At 40.8% G+C, this 19268-nt stretch overlaps 1 protein-coding gene across 1 annotated transcript in view; it reads left to right on the top strand.

Annotated features, from left to right (window-relative positions):
• LOC126425239 (1,5-anhydro-D-fructose reductase-like) overlaps positions 1–19268 on the top strand; it is a 78025-nt gene that overhangs the window by 21059 nt on the left and 37698 nt on the right. Inside the window, exons 3-4 of the mRNA XM_050088200.1 lie at positions 7912–8112; positions 18418–18674. Coding sequence (XP_049944157.1) covers positions 7912–8112; positions 18418–18674 — 458 coding nt within the window. The remainder of the gene's footprint in view (positions 1–7911; positions 8113–18417; positions 18675–19268) is intronic.

The raw sequence follows: 19268 nt of genomic DNA, 5'->3' as shown, positions 1-19268 counted from the left end.
AAGGAGGTATACGGCTTGTGTTGTCTGTATTTCAACCATTCCTAGATGGTCAGTATCATGGTTTGATCGCATCTGCATTGTTACTTTGTGCCAGGAAGGGCTCTCAACAAGGGAAGTGTCGAGGCGTCTTGGAGTGAACCAGAGCGACGTTGTTCAGACATGAAGGAGATACAGAGAGACAGGAACTATCAATGACATGCCTCACTCAGGCTTCCCAAGGGCTACTACTGCAGTGGATGACCACTACATACAGATTGTGGCTCAGAGGAACCCTGACTGCAACACCACCATGTTGAATAATGCTTTTCGTGCAGCCACAGGACGTCGTGTTACGACTCAAACTGTGCACAACAGGCTGTGTGATGTGCAACTTTGCTCCAGACTTCCATGGCGAGGTCCATATTTGCAACCATGACACGATGCAGCACAGTACAGATGGGTCCAACAACGTGCTGAATGAACCGCTCAGGATTGGCATCACGTTCTCTTCACCTCTTGAGTGTCGCATATGCCTTCACCCAGACAATTGTCGGAGATGTGTTTGGAGGCAACCCGGTCAGGCTGAACGCCTTAGACACACTGTCTAGTGAGTGCAACAAGGTCGAAGTTCCCTGCTGTTTTGGTGTGGCATTATGTGGGGCCGATGTTTGCCACTGGCGGTCATGGAGGGCGCCGTAACAGCTGTATGGTACGTGAATGTCATCCTCCGACCAATAGTGCAACCATTTTGGCAGCAGAGGCAACGTCTTCATGGATTACAGTTTGCGCCCCATCATGCACATCTTGTGTATGACTTCCTTCAGGATAACAAAATCTCTCGATTAGAGTGGAAAGCATGTTCTCCAGACATGAACAATATCGAACGTGCCTGGGATAGATTGACAAGGGCTGTTTATGGACGACGTGATTCACCAGCCTCTCTGAGGGATCTCCACCGAATCGCCATTGAGGAGTGGAACAATCTGGACCAGCAGTGCCTTGACAGACTTGTGGATAGTGTGGTGTCACCGCCAGACACCACACTTGCTAGGTGGTAGCCTTTAAATCGGCCGCGGTCCATTAGTATACGTCGGACCCGCGTGTCGCCACTATCAGTGATTGCAAACCGAGCGCCGCCACACGGCAGGTCTATAGAGACTTCCTAGCACTCGCCCCAGTTGTACAACCGACTTTACTAGTGATGGTTCACTGACAAAATACGCTCTCATTTGCTGAGACAATAGTTAGCATAGCCTTCAGCTACGTCATTTGCTGAAGGACGTCATTTGACCTAGCAAGGCGTCATTATCAGTTGCTATTGATCTTTTGATGCATGTACCGTCAGACCGACATTCACCATTAATGGATTAAAGTTAAGTATTCCACCAGCTATGTCCGTTTTTTCTAAAGTGTAATTTCCTTGTCCTGTTCCAGACCTCACGCCAGCCTGCGTGAGCTAAAACGCGTGCCTTTCGGCTTCCTCTTGTAACCTGGTGTTGGATCTCCTGCCAACCCACAACAGATAGTATGCCACAACGAATACAGGCATGCATCAGTGCAAGAGGATGTGCTACTGGGTATTAGAGGTACCAGTGTGTACAGCAATCTGGACCACCACCTCTGAGGGTCTCGCTGTGTGATGGTACAACATGCAATGTGTGGTTTTCATGAGCAATAAAAGGGTGGAAATGGTCTTTATGTTGATCTCTGTTCAAATTTTCTGTACAGATTCCCGAACTCTCAGAACCGAGGTGATGCAAAACTTTTTTTGATGTGCGTAGTATACAGATGAAGTTTCTATGGTTTCCTCGTCCTTTGTTAATATGTACTTTGACTCAGTCCACATCCTCAAACGTTCTTTTTGACAATACCTTCAGAACAGTGTGAATGGATGAACAAATGAATAGGTTGAACAATTTGATGCACAGCCAATACTGAGGATATACTTGTCTGCTTCAGTGTAGGTTTGGCTTTCGTCCATATCACATCGAGCATCTGCCCTTCTGTTCCCACAAGGCCAGCTGTCTCTGCAGCTGCACAACACGATCATAACAGTTGGTTACGACTAGTTTTTACATGTTCCACTTCTGCTGTTATAAGACATTGATGTGCAATAATATATCAAACTGAGAAGATGAGAGTTGTCTTGGTTTGCTCCAAAATTGTGAACAATTGGTTCTACCAACCAATTAGAGCTCAGTTTTTGGAGGTTTCCCACATCCATTTGCTTGGATGCTGGACCTGAGTTACAATTTACTCAAGCAGCTCAAGAAGTGCTCTTTGAGATACCTTTGTTCAACTTTATTGCTGCCAGTTAACATAAAAGCATAGAAGACATGAAAATAATGCAATACATCCATTAACATGATTAGATGGGTAGGTTTATAAGCAAACATAGTGTTGTAGATGCCACTGACATTGAATAAGTCATCTCCCCCCCCCCCCCCTCCTCCCCCCTCCACTTGCGCTCTCTCTCTCTCTCTCTCTCCACGTGAACTTTGAAGAGTGTTAATCAGTGGAACTTTCTCCTGTTTATTTTTGTAGATATGCAACAAGATTTTCTATGTCATGCTGATATTTTTCTGTTTTACATTTTTAATTTTTTAGTCTCAGCCCAATATTATTGGTATATCAGTAGAAGTATCTTTGTGAGTACTAAAAGTATCTTTGTGAGTACTTTCTAGCTTTATTTACTAACTCACTGGACACACTAGATTTAAACAAATGAGGCTTTAATGTCATATCATTAACGTGAAAAAGTGGTTTTCATTATCATGTTAATAACATAGTGGAAAATGTAACTATGAGGTTTCAAAGTAATCTGCTTTCAAGACTATAATACATGGTTAGCTATGTGCCTTTTCATGCACAATATGTTTTACATATCTCCTGTCAAGTGTAGTTCTTGGGGCGCTATACTTCCTCAAGCTCACCAAATCAGTTAAATAAAAAAAATTCAATTTCAGAATCTTGGATAAATTTCTGTTCCTTGTTAACTGTGTATTTGTTGAGTGTCGTTGCTTTGTTTGTGCGAGTGTTTAATTAGGCTTGTGTATTTAGGCTTAAATCAGTTTGCTAATTTCAGAGAGTTCTCATATATGTATAGCTATCATATATCAATTTCATGCTGTTACTGAGCTAAGTCTAATTCTTTGTCCAGCCATAACGTGAAACAAAACCTCATTTCAGTTGCCACTGTGCTTGACGAGGTAAGTCTACAACAATTTGGAACCCCTAAACAGTGGCTTCTTCTTATTTTTCTTCTCCTTCTGCTTTTATGGTCTCATTTGACCACTTCATTATGGCCCCATTTGACCACTTCAGTCTGTCATTTTCTGGTCATCTTCTCCAGTTGGTTTTCTTTCCAAATTTCTAGGCATCTTTTCATTCATTCTGATCTCTTTTCATTTGTCTCTTTTTGGTTTAAATCTTATTTTTATGTTTTTCAGTTTCTTTAAATTTTCTACTTTGTTTTGCAAATGGTCCAGAATTAATTGTAGCTGTTTCATTTCCTCTCTGATTTCCTTTATCCATATACTTGTTGCTTCATGTGCCAAAGTTTCTGTATACTTTTTCTTGATAATCTGGTTTCTGGTGTCTTCATAATATGACCAAGAAAAGAAATCCTATTTTTCCTTATAGTATTTGTAACGGGCTCCAGTTCACTGTACACCATTTCATTTGGCACTATTTGCCAGTTTCCATGTTTTTGATATTTTTTATTTATGCCTGTTCTATCTTATTCTTCTCTCTACATCTAGGAGTTTGTCAATTCTGTATTTCTGGGTGACTTTGAAAAGAGTTTCACTTCTGTACGTCACTTCTGGTTCAACCATCGTATTGTAATATTTTAATTTAACTTTGATTGATAGATATTTTTATTGTATATAGACCATGTTAATTTTTGAGCTTTTATCAGTTTGTTATTTATTCCTTGCCAAGTTGTGTGTTAAAATTTCTCCTAGATATTTAGATTGTTTCACTATTTTTACTTTCCTGGCATTTACTGTTATGTGATTGATTACTAATGGATCTGCTACCATTATCTCTGTCTTCTCGAATTATATCTGCAGTCCTACTTTTGTGCTGTATTTTGTAGGCTTGTTATTTGATTTCTCGTTTCTTGAATGTTATTAGCTTGTAACGCTAAGTCATCTGCAAATCCCAAGTGATTTAAGTTTATTTGATCTTCCTTGGTTCCACATCCTATGTTTTTACTATTTTTTGTTGTACCATTCCCTCATCATGTACCCAAGTGCATAGTTGATAAACTAACACCCTGTCTTAACCCCATTTTAATCGTAAACAGCTCAGCTATTTCTCCTCGGAACTTTACTTTAGGTTTGGTGTTTGTTCAAGTTAAGTTTATCGATTTTATTAATTTGAGGTGAAGACCATAATTCTGTAGTATCTTCATCATTAAAGATCTATGGATATAATCATAAGCTTTTTTTGAAGTCTACAAAGATTGTGACTTGAAGTTTTTGTCTTCTTTTGCAGTAATCCATTAATAATTTCAAAGCAATTTTCTGTTCTGGGCAGCTTCTCCAGTGTCTAATTTCTCCTTAGTATTTCTTAGTTACAGTTCAAGTTGATCTTTACGATGATTTTGTAGAATTCTTGACATTACTTTATATGTGAACACAACAGGGAATTTCCTCTATAGTTGTCTGGATTTGATTTATCTCCTTTCTTGTGTAACGCTTGGATTATAGCTGTAGTCGATTGTTCTGGTAATTCTTTTTTACTCCAGATTTTCACTTGTCATCGGTGTAATGATCTCTTTACTGGTTATGCTACATATTTCCAAAGTTCTGCAAATGTTTGATCTTCTCCACTTGCTTTGCAGTTTTTGAGCTCTTTCAAATCTTTGCAGACTTAATGGATTGTGGGTGGGTTTATGCTTTCTACTGGTGTTTTAATAGGGTTATCTGTGTTCATTTGTAGTGGTTCTGGAGAACCTTTGCAATTTAGTAATTTTTTAAGTGTTTCTGCTAAAATTTCCGCATTTTTCTACTTCTGTGGACCATCTTATTATTTTTATCCATTAACATTAATGTGGGATGGTCATATCTTTGTAGATGTATGCTAAATAATTTGTAGTAATCCTTTGAGTTTGTTTTCTTGCTATTTGTTTCTATTATTAGAACTGTATATTTTTGATATTGGCACATAATCCTTCTTATTATTTTTTGGGTTATCTTTCTTCATTCTGTGGGATCCAAGTGTGATTCTTCTATTTTATGACTCTGCTACCTTAACCAGGCTTGGTGTCTATCTACCACTGTTTTATCATACTCATCGTTCCACCATTGGTGTTCTTTCCTTGGATTTACTGGGGCTGCCTGTTCAGCTGTTTGTTTCAACTGGGGAACTATTTCCTCTAGGTCATCTGCCATTTGCATAGTCCTTGTTTGTTCTTCATATTCTTTGTAATTATCAATTTATGAGGGTTGTAGGTTCTCTTCTTTTTGGGATGGGAATTTTTCTTTGTCAACAGGGTGAACTAAATTTTTTAGTCATGTAATGATCTGATCCAGTATCTTTCCCTCTCAGAACTTTCACAGTGTAGATTTCTGTGTGGTAATTTTTATCTTTACAGGCATGACCCAGTTGCTATTCTCCTTTTTTCCAGTCTGGATGTTTCCAAGCTTTGAGGTTTTCCACCTGTCTTTGTTCTTCTTTGTGCTGGCAATTTCTCTATCATGTCCCTGTATCTCTTGTCCCTTCCTAACTGGGCATTAAAATCTCAGTTTAAAATAATGATGGAATTTTTATTTGTTGTCACCTGATCTCAAAGCTCCCAATCCATCCACTTCATCTCTGTGCTCTTTATTATTATTTTTATCATTTGTTGGAGCGTGCACATGTATTATTATATATATTTTATTTACAGCTTTCAAAGTTAGTGTTGATAGCCTTGGAGATTGTGATTTAAATTCTATTAGGGATTCAGTTATTTTGAGACTGATCACAATTCCTTTTGCAAATTGTGGGCATTGCTTAATTATTCTTTTTCATGAGATTCCCTCATAAATTCTATATCATGGTGATTCTACTGGTTCCTGATCTGTCTTTCTCATTTCTGATCTGTCTTTCTTATTTCCTGTTATTCCAGTTATTAGAATTCCTTTGTGATCCATTTTGTGTGTCAAAATTTGAGTTCCCCGGTTGTATGATGAAATTTATGTTATATGTTCCTATATGGTTTATATGTCCCATCTTTAATCTAAATTTTGACCTTCTGTCAGTATTGAGTGTTTTCAGGTGCTCCCCGACTCATCTAAGTTACCTTTCAAATGACTGGCTACTGTATCTGAGTGCTGTCTTCTTTGACAGTTGCCAAGCAGGGGATTTTTCCTTAAAAGATATCCTTCATGTTTGAGTTTCAGAGGTAATCAACCTCATATGGAGAAAGCTCCGAGTTACAAGTACAGTCATTAACCTTAGTGGCTGTTTTGTGTTTGATCCCTGAGAGCTATTTGATTTTGCTCAAGGCCACCAGTAAGGATGCCCATGTCCACCACATGCCCATGGTGGAGTATCACCCCTCTGCCTGCTAGAACAATGTAATAGGCTCTATTATTAAAATGTAAATGATGTGTGTGCATGTGGTTTGCAATACATTAGCTGTATTGAAAAAAAGGGGATATTTTGTGACCTTTGCCTGATCAATTTGAAACTTCCTAGTGAATTAAAACTGTGTGCTAGATAGGGACCTGAATCCAGAACCTTTATTCTGGAGACAATCCCCCAGGTTGTGGCTAAGCCATTTCTCTGCAGTGTCATTATTTCTAGCAGTGCTAGTCCAGCAGGTGTGAAGTTTGGAAAGTACGAGGAAGGTGAAGCTGAGGACAGGTGTTGAGTTATGGGTGGATAGTTCAGTCAGCAAAGCAGTCATCTGTGAAAGCCAAATGTTCACAGTCAGTTTTAATCTGCCAGGAAGTCTCAAGTTGATGCACACCCTGCTGCAGAGTGAAAATTCATTGTGGAATCTTAAACACGTTTTTTCATCAGAAGGTCTAAATAAGGACATGAAAATTTTGCAAAAACGATAATGTGAAAAACGGCACGAAATTGGTGGTTTTTAGCAGAATAATAAGAAATTGGGATTTTTAGGAAATGTTGTGAAATTTGTCACTTTTCCGTGTAAGATGTTATAAATCTGAGGGTGACAGTTTAACAATATTCATAGCTGATTGTTACTGAACACTGAAATTGCATGTTGCCTCCTTTTTTTCTCAAGATTGAGGTTCATGTGTAATCTAAAAATGACAGTTCGTGTCTCGAATAACAAACTGCAGTTAAGTAACACTGAAATTGGCAAAAAATAATGCTGAACTTGGCAAAAAGTAGCACCAAATTTGGCAGAAAGTAACACAGAATTTTGTAAACATAACACTAGATTTGGCAAAAAGGTAACACAGAGTTCAGCAAAAAGTAATATTAAATTTGGCAAAAAGTAACACAAAATTTGGCAAAAAACTCCAAATTTCACAAAAAATAATATGAAAATTGGCCAAAATAGAAATAACAACAAAACTGGCTAAAAACAGTACTGAACTTTGAGAAATATACCGAAATAGAGAAAATAAAATAAGAGAGAATTGGCAGCAAAATGACGCTTAGTGTGACAAAAAGGAACACCGAACTTGCCAAAAAACAACACCACAGTCTTCAACAAATTTGACAAAAACTAATACTGAACATGCCAGGTAGACCTGTTATGAACATTGTTCTTCCAACTGACCACCACCCCCTGAGATCAACTGTCTGGGTTTGAATTCCATTCAGGTATATAGTATTCGGCATCCTTTGTGGTGTGTATGCCACTAAAGAGTCAATCTGTTCCTCTCAATTACAACTGTGTGTGATTGAGATTAGTAATAAATTTGCATTGTTACTGAAAATGTCATTCTTGTGTTGTTTCAGCTACCACCAGTGGGAAACAGGGCAGAGTGTGTTGAGAAGTACCTGAAGAAGTCTCTTGCTGCTCTGCAGCTGCAGTATGTGGACCTGTATCTTATACATTACCCTGTTGGCCTCCAGGAATTACAAGATGAAAGTTTTCCAAAGGACAAGGATGGGAATATTTTGTTTGATATGAACACGGACCATATCAGCCTATGGAAGGTTTTTATACAAATGCATTAATCATTATTGGAGTTTACTTTGTCTAGCAAGGGTGGGGAACATAATGTAACGGACAAGAAGTGAGTATGTATTGGTCAACTAAACTGTTTTGGCCCACTACAGGCGTCTCCTACTATAGCCTGACACAACTGGTGGTGAAGCAGCATTACAGGTTACTGAAAATGGCTGAGGAGTCAAAATGGATTTACTCAATAACCAAAATAAAATTTATATGGGCATTCACACTTAAATGTATGAGGGTGAGTCAAATGAAAACCTTAAATTTGTAATAATAAATCAAAATTTTGCACTGTTATCCTGTAAGTTGGTAAGCATGCTACAGTGTGCAGAATGGCCTGTAGGTGGCAGCATAGTACAGATGCACACATACTGTCACAGTATCACTATAAAGATGGCCGCCCCACTTGCACCAGGGAAGAACAGCATTCTGATATTCGGTTTTTGTGTAGTGAAGGCATGAAACCTATTGAAATTCATCGACGAAGGTAGGTTCAGTACAGTGATGCATGTTTGTCACAGCAGCAAGTCTACGAATGGAGTAGGCAGTTCACAAATGGTGTGACTTCAGTGGAAGATGCTCCTCGTCCAGATCAGGCACAACAAGTTGTGACTCCACAGACCATTGCAGCAGTTGAAGCCATAGTGAAGGAAAACTGCCGAGTGACACTGAATGACATTGCAGCATGTTTACAGATTAGTCATGGGTCAACACACCACATTGTGCATGATGTGCTCCAGTTTCACAATGTGTCTGCAGTTTCACAATGTGTCTGCAAGATGGGTGCCACGGCAGCTGACTCCTGAAATGAGAGAATGACATGTTGATGCTTCTGAAGAACTTCTTCGGCACTTTGAACGGGAAAGTGATGGCTTCATTGCAAGAATTGTTACTGGGGACGAAACCTTGGTTCACTTCCACCAACTGGAAATGAAGAGAGTGAGCAAGGAATGGCGCCATTCCTCATCACCAAAACCAAAGAAGTTTTGAACAGAACCATCAGCAGTGAAGGTTATGCTGACTCTCTTTTGGGATGAAAAAGGCATCATTTTGGAGCATTACATGCCTAGAGGGACCATTGTCACCAGTGCATCATACACAGATCTCCTAAAAAATCATCTGCGGCCTGCAATCAAATAAAAGCGACCTGGATTGCTGTCAGCAGGTGTCCTTTTGCAACATGACGATGCAAGGTCCCACACTGCCCATACAACAGTTGCAACACTCACAGACCTGCATTTTGAGTGTCTTCTTGCCGGCCGAAGTGGCCGTGCGGTTAAAGGCGCAGCAGTCTGGAACCGCAAGACCGCTACGGTCGCAGGTTCGAATCCTGCCTGGGGCATGGATGTTTGTGATGTCCTTAGGTTAGTTAGGTTTAAGTAGTTCTAAGTTCTAGGGGACTAATGACCTCCGCAGTTGAGTCCCATAGTGCTCAGAGCCATTTGAACCATTTGAGTGTCTTCCTCGTCCACCATACTCACCAGACCTTGTCTCAAGTGATTTCTATATGTTTGAACCACTCAAAGATGCAATGGGAGGAAAGAAATTCCGTTCTGATGAAGAGGTACGCCACGTGGTGCATGAGTGGTTGCACGGACTACCAAAAGAATTTTTTTTAAAAGGAATTTATGCACTTTGTAAGTGCTGGAGGACTTGTATCGAGTGTTGGGGAGATTATGTTGAAAAGTGATACAGCTTTGTACAACTTCCGCACAATAAACAATATTTAAAAAACATATTTAAGGTTTTCATTTGACTCACCCTCATAATGAACTCACAGTTCCTCTAAACTGACAACATGGCCAATGTGAACAAACGAGGAGTATTCGTGCATTAATAGAAAAGCCAGCAAGGAAGTGTTGTAACAAAGTATGTGTGAAAAGCCTGCACACAGAATAGTGGTTTGGAGTGTGGAGGGGGGGGGGGGGGGGGGAGTTCTTGGAGCTTGGTTCCAATTTGAGATAGAAAGGTAAGATGAAGTTCTGCGTCATGGCTCTAGACAGGGTGATCGGGCCCAACAGATCGCTGTGTCATCATCTGCCGATGATGCAATTGGATGTGGAAGGGGGGGGGGGGGGGGCATGTTGTCATTATACTGCACCCCCAGTCATCGTCGGGTTTCTTGACCTCAGTGAAATTGGGAATTACCAGGGTCAGGGAAATGACATTGAAGGACTAGGCCCCTTAAATATAATTTTCCCTTGGACAAAAACATTTACTTTTCTATATTTTCTTTGATAACAACCGACCCCCTTTGGAAAACAGGTAGAAAAATTGAAGTTAACTAGCCATTTCAGGAGTTCAAAATGGTGAGTGAGACAGCTGTTAAATTACAATAATAATGACATCAAGCATATTCAGGAAATAAGACCTTAACAATATTGTCCATTTAAAAAAATTAAACAATTTTTAAATAAACCAGCCAATTAAAATAATTAAAATAGTTGTAGATAAATTGGTTCAAGAGAATTCAAATCCAAGACATTAGGTAGACCCCTGAAAGATAAATATGAACAAAGATAACATAGGGATTAGCCAAAAGGATTACACAAAAAATTAACAATAAAACTTAGAACAAGAGTACAATATGTATTAAACATTAAAGAGAAAATTTCCTGTGCAAAGTCAGTTGATCAAAGCCCCTTGGCTGACAACAAAATTTAATTTACAGTGCAAGTCAGATAGAATAAGACACTCAACTTGAGCACAGACACCCAGTACACGCGTCTGCAAACGAATAGCAAGCCAGGCTAAGAAATAGTAGAGAGCTGTGCACACGGCCACAACTAAGCCACCAACATGGAATATTCTCTTTAGTAAGTGCTGTTTACAGACAAGGAAGATAACTGTCTGATTGGATTATACTACAAGTAAAGTTATGGTTTAACCGTGATTGCAGTTATAGAGCATTTCGCATAAGTTGATAAGCCCTAGGAAGTAGGATTCACTGACAGAACTACAGAAAGGGAGCTGTAATTTCTTCCAGGAAGAAAAATAATAAACAACTCGCTAGGGTCTTATCATTAGCTGATGCTCACAACATGTTTGAAAGTGCTGGATAAAAGTAACACCAGAGAGCCCATGAGCTTCTAAAACATCGTGAAAATGAACATTAAAACTTAGAACAACTGGTTGTCTTCATCAGAATTGTAAAACAAACCCAAATTAAAAATAAAAAACAACTAGATAAGACATAGCCCCCCTGATACAGATACACAGACAACAGGGTTCATAATGTTGTGTCTAGACAAAACAGCCTAGACACAATGAGAGGAAGCCGAAAGGCAAGCGCTAAGTTAAAGCAGGAAGGCGTGAGGTCTGAAACAGGATACGTAATGAATGCTATAAAGAAAAGTACGTAGCTTCTGGAATACTTAACTTTAATCCATCCTTTTGGTACATCTGGAGATTGTGGCGATACAAGTGAGACTCTTTAGATGCATGCAATGTTACTAATGGCACCTTGCTAGGTCGTAGCCATGGACTTAGCTGAAGGCTATTCTAACTATCTGCTCTGCAAATGAGCGAGGCTTCATCAGTGTGCATCGCTAGCTACGTCGTCCATACAACTGGGGTGAGCGCTAGTCCGTATCTCGAGACTTGCCTTGTGGTGGCGCTCGGTCTGCGGTCACACAGTGGCGACACGCGGGTCCGACATGTACAAATGGACCGCGGCCGATTTAAAACTACCACCTAGCAAGTGTGGTGTCTGGCGGTGACACCACACATAACATAACCATAAAAACATTAAAAATGGCAATTTTTTTGAGAGAGAAGGATGACCGGCAGATTAAGACAAGTTACTTCAAAATCACACAGAGCAGATAGTGCAATACACTATTCCTAAAGCCACAGGGACAAGTAATAAAGCATTCATGATGACTCAGTGAACATAAACTGGAACATCTGTTCAAACAGCTTGCGGAGTGGGAAATCAGTGCAGAGAGCTAAACAACTAGTTGTGCACAACATAAGTGAACCAGCCCTTTGCCTTCTTCCCATTTCTGGCAAAGAAGAGTGAATGACGACCCGGAAAAGACGTCATGCCGATCCACACTGTGTGTATGTTGTTCCAAGCACTGCTGCCACCCCCAGCTCCACACTGTGTGAGAACTCCTGTCAGCTGCCTGCACCACACTCTTTGGAGGCTGCTCTCCCTTTTCATGACTCTAGTAGCTGCTTTTGAAGACTAGGTGAGGCAGCGATAACTGTATAAGGGAGTAACATATTCCCCCTAATGAGACGCCAGTGATAAGTTATCGACAGTGAAATGAGCCACCACGTCTCAAACTGATCCCAATTGGTTGAGTACCTTCTCAGTTTGCCTCACAGGATTCACCCCATTCCAGAGAATGAGTGAAATATTCTTATGTACGATACGAAGCCATGCGTATTTATAACAATAGGCAGAACATAAATTAGCACAGTAACAGAAGTATTATTAAATTTCTTTGAAAACAATTATTTTAAAAAATGCAACTTCAGTTCACAATTATGAAGGAAATAAGACACTCTGTTTTTAATGCTGATCATTTATGTATTTTCAGTATTGTAAAAACTGTTGCATATTAACATTTTTTGAGTTTTTTTCATTTGTGGGATTCTCATTTCTCTATGAAAATCCTCTCTCTTATTTTATAGCTATAGACATATTAACACTGAGAATTCCTCATGTGCCTTCAGAAAACACATACTTTCATAAATATACATAGGGCTGTGGTTTTAAATACTTGAAAGTTCACTTATGTGAGTCTCTTTTTCAAGTATGAGTGAGTGTTTAGCCAGACTGGTATTGCCCCAAACTCTGTGCCATATCTTGATACGCCATGCATGGGTGAAAAGTAAGTATGTCACATAGTTTCAAACTTTCAGTACTACAGGAGTGTCTAAGCGTTATTGGAACATAACAATATTTAGTTGTAGATGTTCATTTACATCTATGCTCTGCAAGCTACCTTATAGTGTGTGGTGGAGTATCACTGTCACTTTTCCTGTTGAAACTGTGAATGGCCCACAGGAGGAACAATTTTCGGTAAGCCTCTGTGTGAGCTTGAATCTCTCTAATTTTAGCTTTGTGATCTTTTCTGAGTTATACGTAGCAGGAAACAATATATTGGTTGACCCTCCTAGGAATGTCTGCTGTTGGTACTTAAACAGTGATGCAAAATGCTTCTCTCACAGCATCTGGCACAGAGTTGGTGGAGCATCTCCAGATACTTCCATGCTTATTACATGAACCTGTGACAAAATGCACTAATCTTCTCTCTTTCCTCTATCGACCTCTCCGGTACGTGTTCCAGACCAAAGAGATATATTAAAGTACATGTTAAACGAGGGTTTTGTAAGCTACGTCCTTTTGTGGGTGGACTACACTTCCTGAGAATTTATTTCAATGAATCTGTCCGGTATCTGCCTTACCTGCGATTAGTTTTATGTGGTCATTCCACTTTAAATTTCTCCATGCCCTACTCAGACAATGGATAGTCTAGGTCGGAATATCCATAACCTCTGCTCCTTTCGTTTCCCATACTCGTTCCCCCATGCCCTCCCTCTCCTGACAATGTTCCTGGAGCCCTGTCCTGCCACCTCTAGTCCCTGCACACCCCACCAGGCAGTGCTGATTCCTCTTCATACCCTGCTATCGGTCTCCCTTTCCCACCCCATTCGGGATTGTTGCTCCCATTCAATACATTCCAGTTGCATTCAAGCGGAGTCGCAGAAGACGGCAATCTCGTGTGTATACGTGTGTGTGTGTGTGTGTGTGTGTGTGTGTGTGTGTGTGTGAGTGTGTGTGAGCTTTCTTCTCTGAAGATGGGTTTGACTGGATGCTTATACATAGTAGTGTGTCTGTCAGACCGTCTGTGACTCAATGTGTCATCTTTATGGTGAGTAGCAGTCTATTCTAATATTGCCCATACATGTGCTCTTAGACATTTCTGCTTCCAGCGACAGATCTGAAATCATGGAATAATTGGTCTTTCTGCATATTTGTGTGTAGTGTGTTACATTTGTTTATGTTGAGGGTTAGTTGCTAATCCCTGCACCAAGTGCTGATCTTCTATAGGTCCCTTTGCATTTCTGTATAATTTTCAGCTGTTGCGACTTCTCTGTACACAACTTTATTGTGAAAAGTAATGGTCCTATAACACTCCATTTGGGTTGCCTGCAGTCACTTTTACATCGGAAAATTTCTCTCCAGCAAGAATGACATGAATGTTCTGTTTCCTAGAAACTCTGGAATCCATTCATACATCTAGTTTTATATTTTGCATGCTCTTATTTTGTTCATTAGACAGCAGTGTACAACTGTGTCAAATGCCATTTCCAACTCTAGGACCACTGCATCAACCCGGGTGCCTGTATCTTCTTTCTGGATCTTGTGCACGAACAGAGTGAGCTCGCTTTTATACGATGATTGTTTGTGAAACTCATGCTAATTCCTGCAGACCAAATTTTCAGGCTGCAGACATCTCATAATACATGACATAAAACATGCTTCAAAATTCTGTAAAAGATCGCTTGTCAGAGATATAGGCCTGTAGTTCTGTTCATCTGTTTGACGACCCTTCTTGAAAACGGGAATGGCACATGCTTTTTTCTGATCACTAGTAACACTGAAATCTATGGAGAACTGCTGCTGGAATAGTATTAGTAGCTATTTCTCATACACCATGTAGGATTGTATTGATATCCCCCAGGTCCAGTGGCCTGATATGTAATAGTGCAGGTGGAAAGTGATATAAGAGCATACCCCTTTTTTTTTATATAAAAAAAATGAAAAAAAAGGAGAGAGAGAGAGAGAACTCCTCTTATACCCATTTCAAGATTGATAGTTAAGTTTTCGGCCACCAGGGAGCATTGTTTGTAGCCTGGCTGTTGTGTTTTTGTTAAGCCTCACTCCTGTATTGTTGTTTAGGCAGTGCTTTCAAATCAGGGTGGCTATAGTGATCCCGAGTTTGACATTGAATTTAGCGGCTCAGAAATTGAAGAAGAATGTGACGCTACTTCAGTAGAGACTGAAAGTGATGACAGTTCATGATTTGAGTGACAAGTGCTCGTCAGTGGTACAAGATAAATACATCCATTGTGCTCCAGCCAACTCCTCCAAGATTTATGTTCACAGGAAACCATTGTGTAATACATGGTTAGACTTCACAGGCTGCACAGAAACTAGAAAAAATGACTTGAAGTTCCAGGATACTTTAGTGAGTCCAGTGCATGAATATCCTTGGGATTTTACTTTATAGGTGACCTTAAAAATTTTGTAAATCGTTATTTTGAGTCATAAAATTTATCATTTTATGTCTATATGTAATGTAATTAATTATACAGGGTAATACAGAAAAATGTTTGCAAACTGATGTGGTGCATCAGGCATATAAAAAGGATCATAAAATAAGCAGATGTTGTAAATGCCTTCCAGGGCAACTGTGTGGCATTACAGCTATTTGGTCACATGATGTAAATGAACACCCACTACAGGAGATGTTCAAAGTTTTGTCCAGATGCATTGAGACACTCTTGACACTGAGGCTACATTGAACGGCGCATCCTCTCAAAGATACTTGGTGTACCTCAAAGATATCCTGCTGCCACAACAATCCTGCCCACCAGGGCCTCCAGTAATTTAACAGCTGTTTCATACACAAGGCCCTTCAGATACCCCACAGGAAAAAATCGATTCCGGACAGACTGGGTGATTGTGGTGGCAATGCGAGTGGTCCACCACAACCGATCCATGTGCTGGGAAAGGTAGCCTGCAGATGTGCCCTCACTTGTCTGCTGAAATGCCTGGGGGCTGCACATACTGCAGTCGAATGCTGCAATGAATAGGTATGGGAACATTATTCAACATGTCTGGCAGAACCTCTCTCAGGAATATGAGGTACGTGTAACCGTCAGTTTGGTCCAGGAGAATGTACAGCCCAATTAAACAGTCTCCAACAATGCCAGCCCACACGTTAACGGTAAATTTGCACTGTGAGGCATGCATACTTGTAGCGTGTATGTTCACATCTGCCCACATATGCAAGTTATGAAAATTCATCACACCCTTGAGTGAGAATGCAGCCTAATCGGTGAAGAACACAATCTGTGTGAAGCTTCAGTCTGCAGTGGATTCCTGCAGAAACCACCACACAGATCCTATGCACTTATTATTGTCCCCTGGTTGTAGTGCCTGGACATGTTGGAAATGAAAAGGGTGAAATGGAACTTTCATCTTGTATAGTGTGCAAGATAGAGGGTTGGTGGACACCAGTGGTGTAGGATACACGTTGTGTCCTTGTTGATGACGTAAGCTGCACCCTTTCAACATTGCCTTCATCCGTTGTAGCTATCCGTATTGTTCGTTGACAACCAGGTACCCACTTGTGCACATCAAATGAGCCGGTTTTGCACAATTGGCGATGGAGGATGGAGAATAATGTATGGTGTGGCACCCTTCTATCAGGATATTTCACAGGATAAAATAACATGATCTGGTTGTGCCATAAATCAAATGCATCTCATCCATTTCGAGGTACATGTAGCTAGCCATGTTACTCATACATTACGTAATTTGTGCAGGCGATGGAAGCCCATTGTAGATGCTTCCATGGTGTGAATGACAACAGTCTCTCTGCACTCCAGTGTTTGTATAGTAACACGCTCTTGTGACAGTAGTGCCCTCTTGTGGCATTTGTGACTCTCGGTTTCCATGTGATTACTGATCTTTGATCTATGCCTGATGTGTCGTTTCAGTTTGTAAATGTTTTTTGAATCACCCTGTAGGATGTTTTGTATTAATAAAAATAGTAGTACACTATTGGCCATTAAAATTGTTACGCCACGAAGATGAAATGCTACAGACGCGAAATTTAACCGACAGGAAGAAGATGCTGTGATATGCCAATGATTAGCTTTTCAGAGCTTTCACACAAGGTTGGCTCCGGTGGCAACACCTACAACGTGCTGACATGAGGAAAGTTTCCAACTGATTTCTCATACACAAACAGCAGTTGACAGGCGTTGCCTGGTGAAACGTTGTTGTGATGCCTCGTGTAAGGAGGAGAAATGTGTACCATCACGTTTCCGACTTTGATAAAGGTCGGATTGTAGCCTATTGCGATTGCGGTTTATCGTATCGCGACATTGCTGCTCGCGATGGTTAAGATCCAATGAGTGTTAGCAGAATATGGAATTGGTGGGTTCAGGAGGGTAATACAGAACGCTGTGCTGGATCCCAACGGCCTCGTATGACTAGCAGTCGAGATGACAGGCTTCTTATCCGCATGGCTGTAACGGGTCGTGCAGCCACGTCTCGATCCCTGAGTCAACAGATGGGGACGTTTGCAAGAGAACAACCATCTGCACGAACAGTTCGATGATGTTTGCAGCAGCATGGACTATCAGCTCAGAGACCGTGGCTGTGGTTACCCTTGACGCTGCATTACAGACAGGAGCACTTGCGATGGTATACTCGATGATGAACCTGGGTGCACGAATGGCAAAACGTCATTTTTTTGGATGAATCCAGGTTCTGTGTACAGTATCATGATGGCGCATCAGTGTTTGGTGACATCGCGGTGAACACACATTGGAAGCATGTATTCGTCATCGCCATACTGGCGTATCACCCTTCATGATGATATGGGGTGCTTTTGGTTACACGTCTTGGTCACCTCTTGTTTGCATTGACGGCACTATGAACAATGGACGTTACATTTCAGATGTGTTACGACCCATGGGTTTACCCCTCATTCGATCCCTGCGAAACCCTACATTTCAGCAGGATAATGCACGACCACGTGTTGCAGGTCCTGTACGGGCCTTTCTGGATACAGAAAATGTTCGACTGCTACCCTGGCCAGCACATTCTCCAGATCTCTCACCAAGTGGAAACAACTGGTCAATGGTGGGCGAGCAACTGGCTTGTCACAATACGCCAGTCACTACTCTTGATGAACTGTGGTATAGTGTTGAACCTGCATGGGCAGCTGTACCTGTACACGCCATCCAAGCATATCAAGGCCATTATTACGGCCAGAGGTGGTTGTTCTGGGTACTGATTTCTCAGGATCTATGCACCCAAATTGTGTGAAAATGTTATCACATGTCAGTTCTAGTATAATATATTTGTCCAATGAATATCTGTTTATCATCTGCATTTCTTCTTGGTGTAGCAATGTTAATGGCCATTAGTGTATTTTTTGGAACATAATTTGAAAGGAATTCAGTATATTAAGCGGTCAAATTTGTAACTTTACAACAGAAGCTCTAACTCATGCGTTATGTAATTTGTGCAGGCGATGGAAGCCCAGGTAGACGCGGGCCGTGCCCTGTCGATAGGTCTCTCCAACTTCAGTGCCGAGCAGATAAAACGCATCTGGCGGTCAGCACGGGTCAGACCAGCGAACTTGCAGGTGGAGCTCCACGTCTACCTCCAGCAGCGGGAACTGCGTGCCTTCTGCCGGGCTCTGGACATCACAGTCGTCTCGTACTTCACTCTCGGTTCTCCTCGCTACTACAGCTACATTGAAAACCTGGGCTTGGATGTTAGTAGGTAAAGCAAATACTCCCAGCCATCAGATTCTATAACTCATTGTTTGTAAGGAAAGTTCTTATTTGGAAAATAGGGAAGGGGGGCTCTCTCCTGGCTCTTTTACTGATTCTGATTTATGTCAACAATGTGTCTACAGCTGGGAATGGTGATAAGTGCCAATTTTTGTGTGTTTGCAGATGACACCAGCATTGCAACAGAAAATCTGTGAACACCCTCACCCATAACATATCACCAAAAGTTTGTACCTGGTTTGCTGTTAGCTCTGTTTATGCTAACCTTAACAAGATAAATTTTTGGGCAGTTTCAATCATTGAGTCACAAAAATCAGAGGACTAGACAGTGAAAATCAGTAACTGGAAGTTAACAATATAGAAAAAGATAGATTGCTACTTACTGCAAAGAAGACACGTCAAGTTGCAGACAGGCACAATTAAAAGACCCTCATATATAGCTTTAGCCACAGCCTTCATCACTAAAGAGACACACACATGCATACATGCCCCCCCCCTCACACACACACACACACACACACACACAACACACACACACACAATGGCAGTCATGTGTGCATGAGGTGTGCTTTCTCGTGTGTGT

This window comes from Schistocerca serialis, chromosome 10 (assembly GCF_023864345.2).
Source record: "Schistocerca serialis cubense isolate TAMUIC-IGC-003099 chromosome 10, iqSchSeri2.2, whole genome shotgun sequence".
Lineage (NCBI taxonomy): Eukaryota > Metazoa > Arthropoda > Insecta > Orthoptera > Acrididae > Schistocerca > Schistocerca serialis.
Note: the sequence above shows the minus strand (reverse complement) of the source record. Positions and strands in the feature narration are given on the sequence as shown.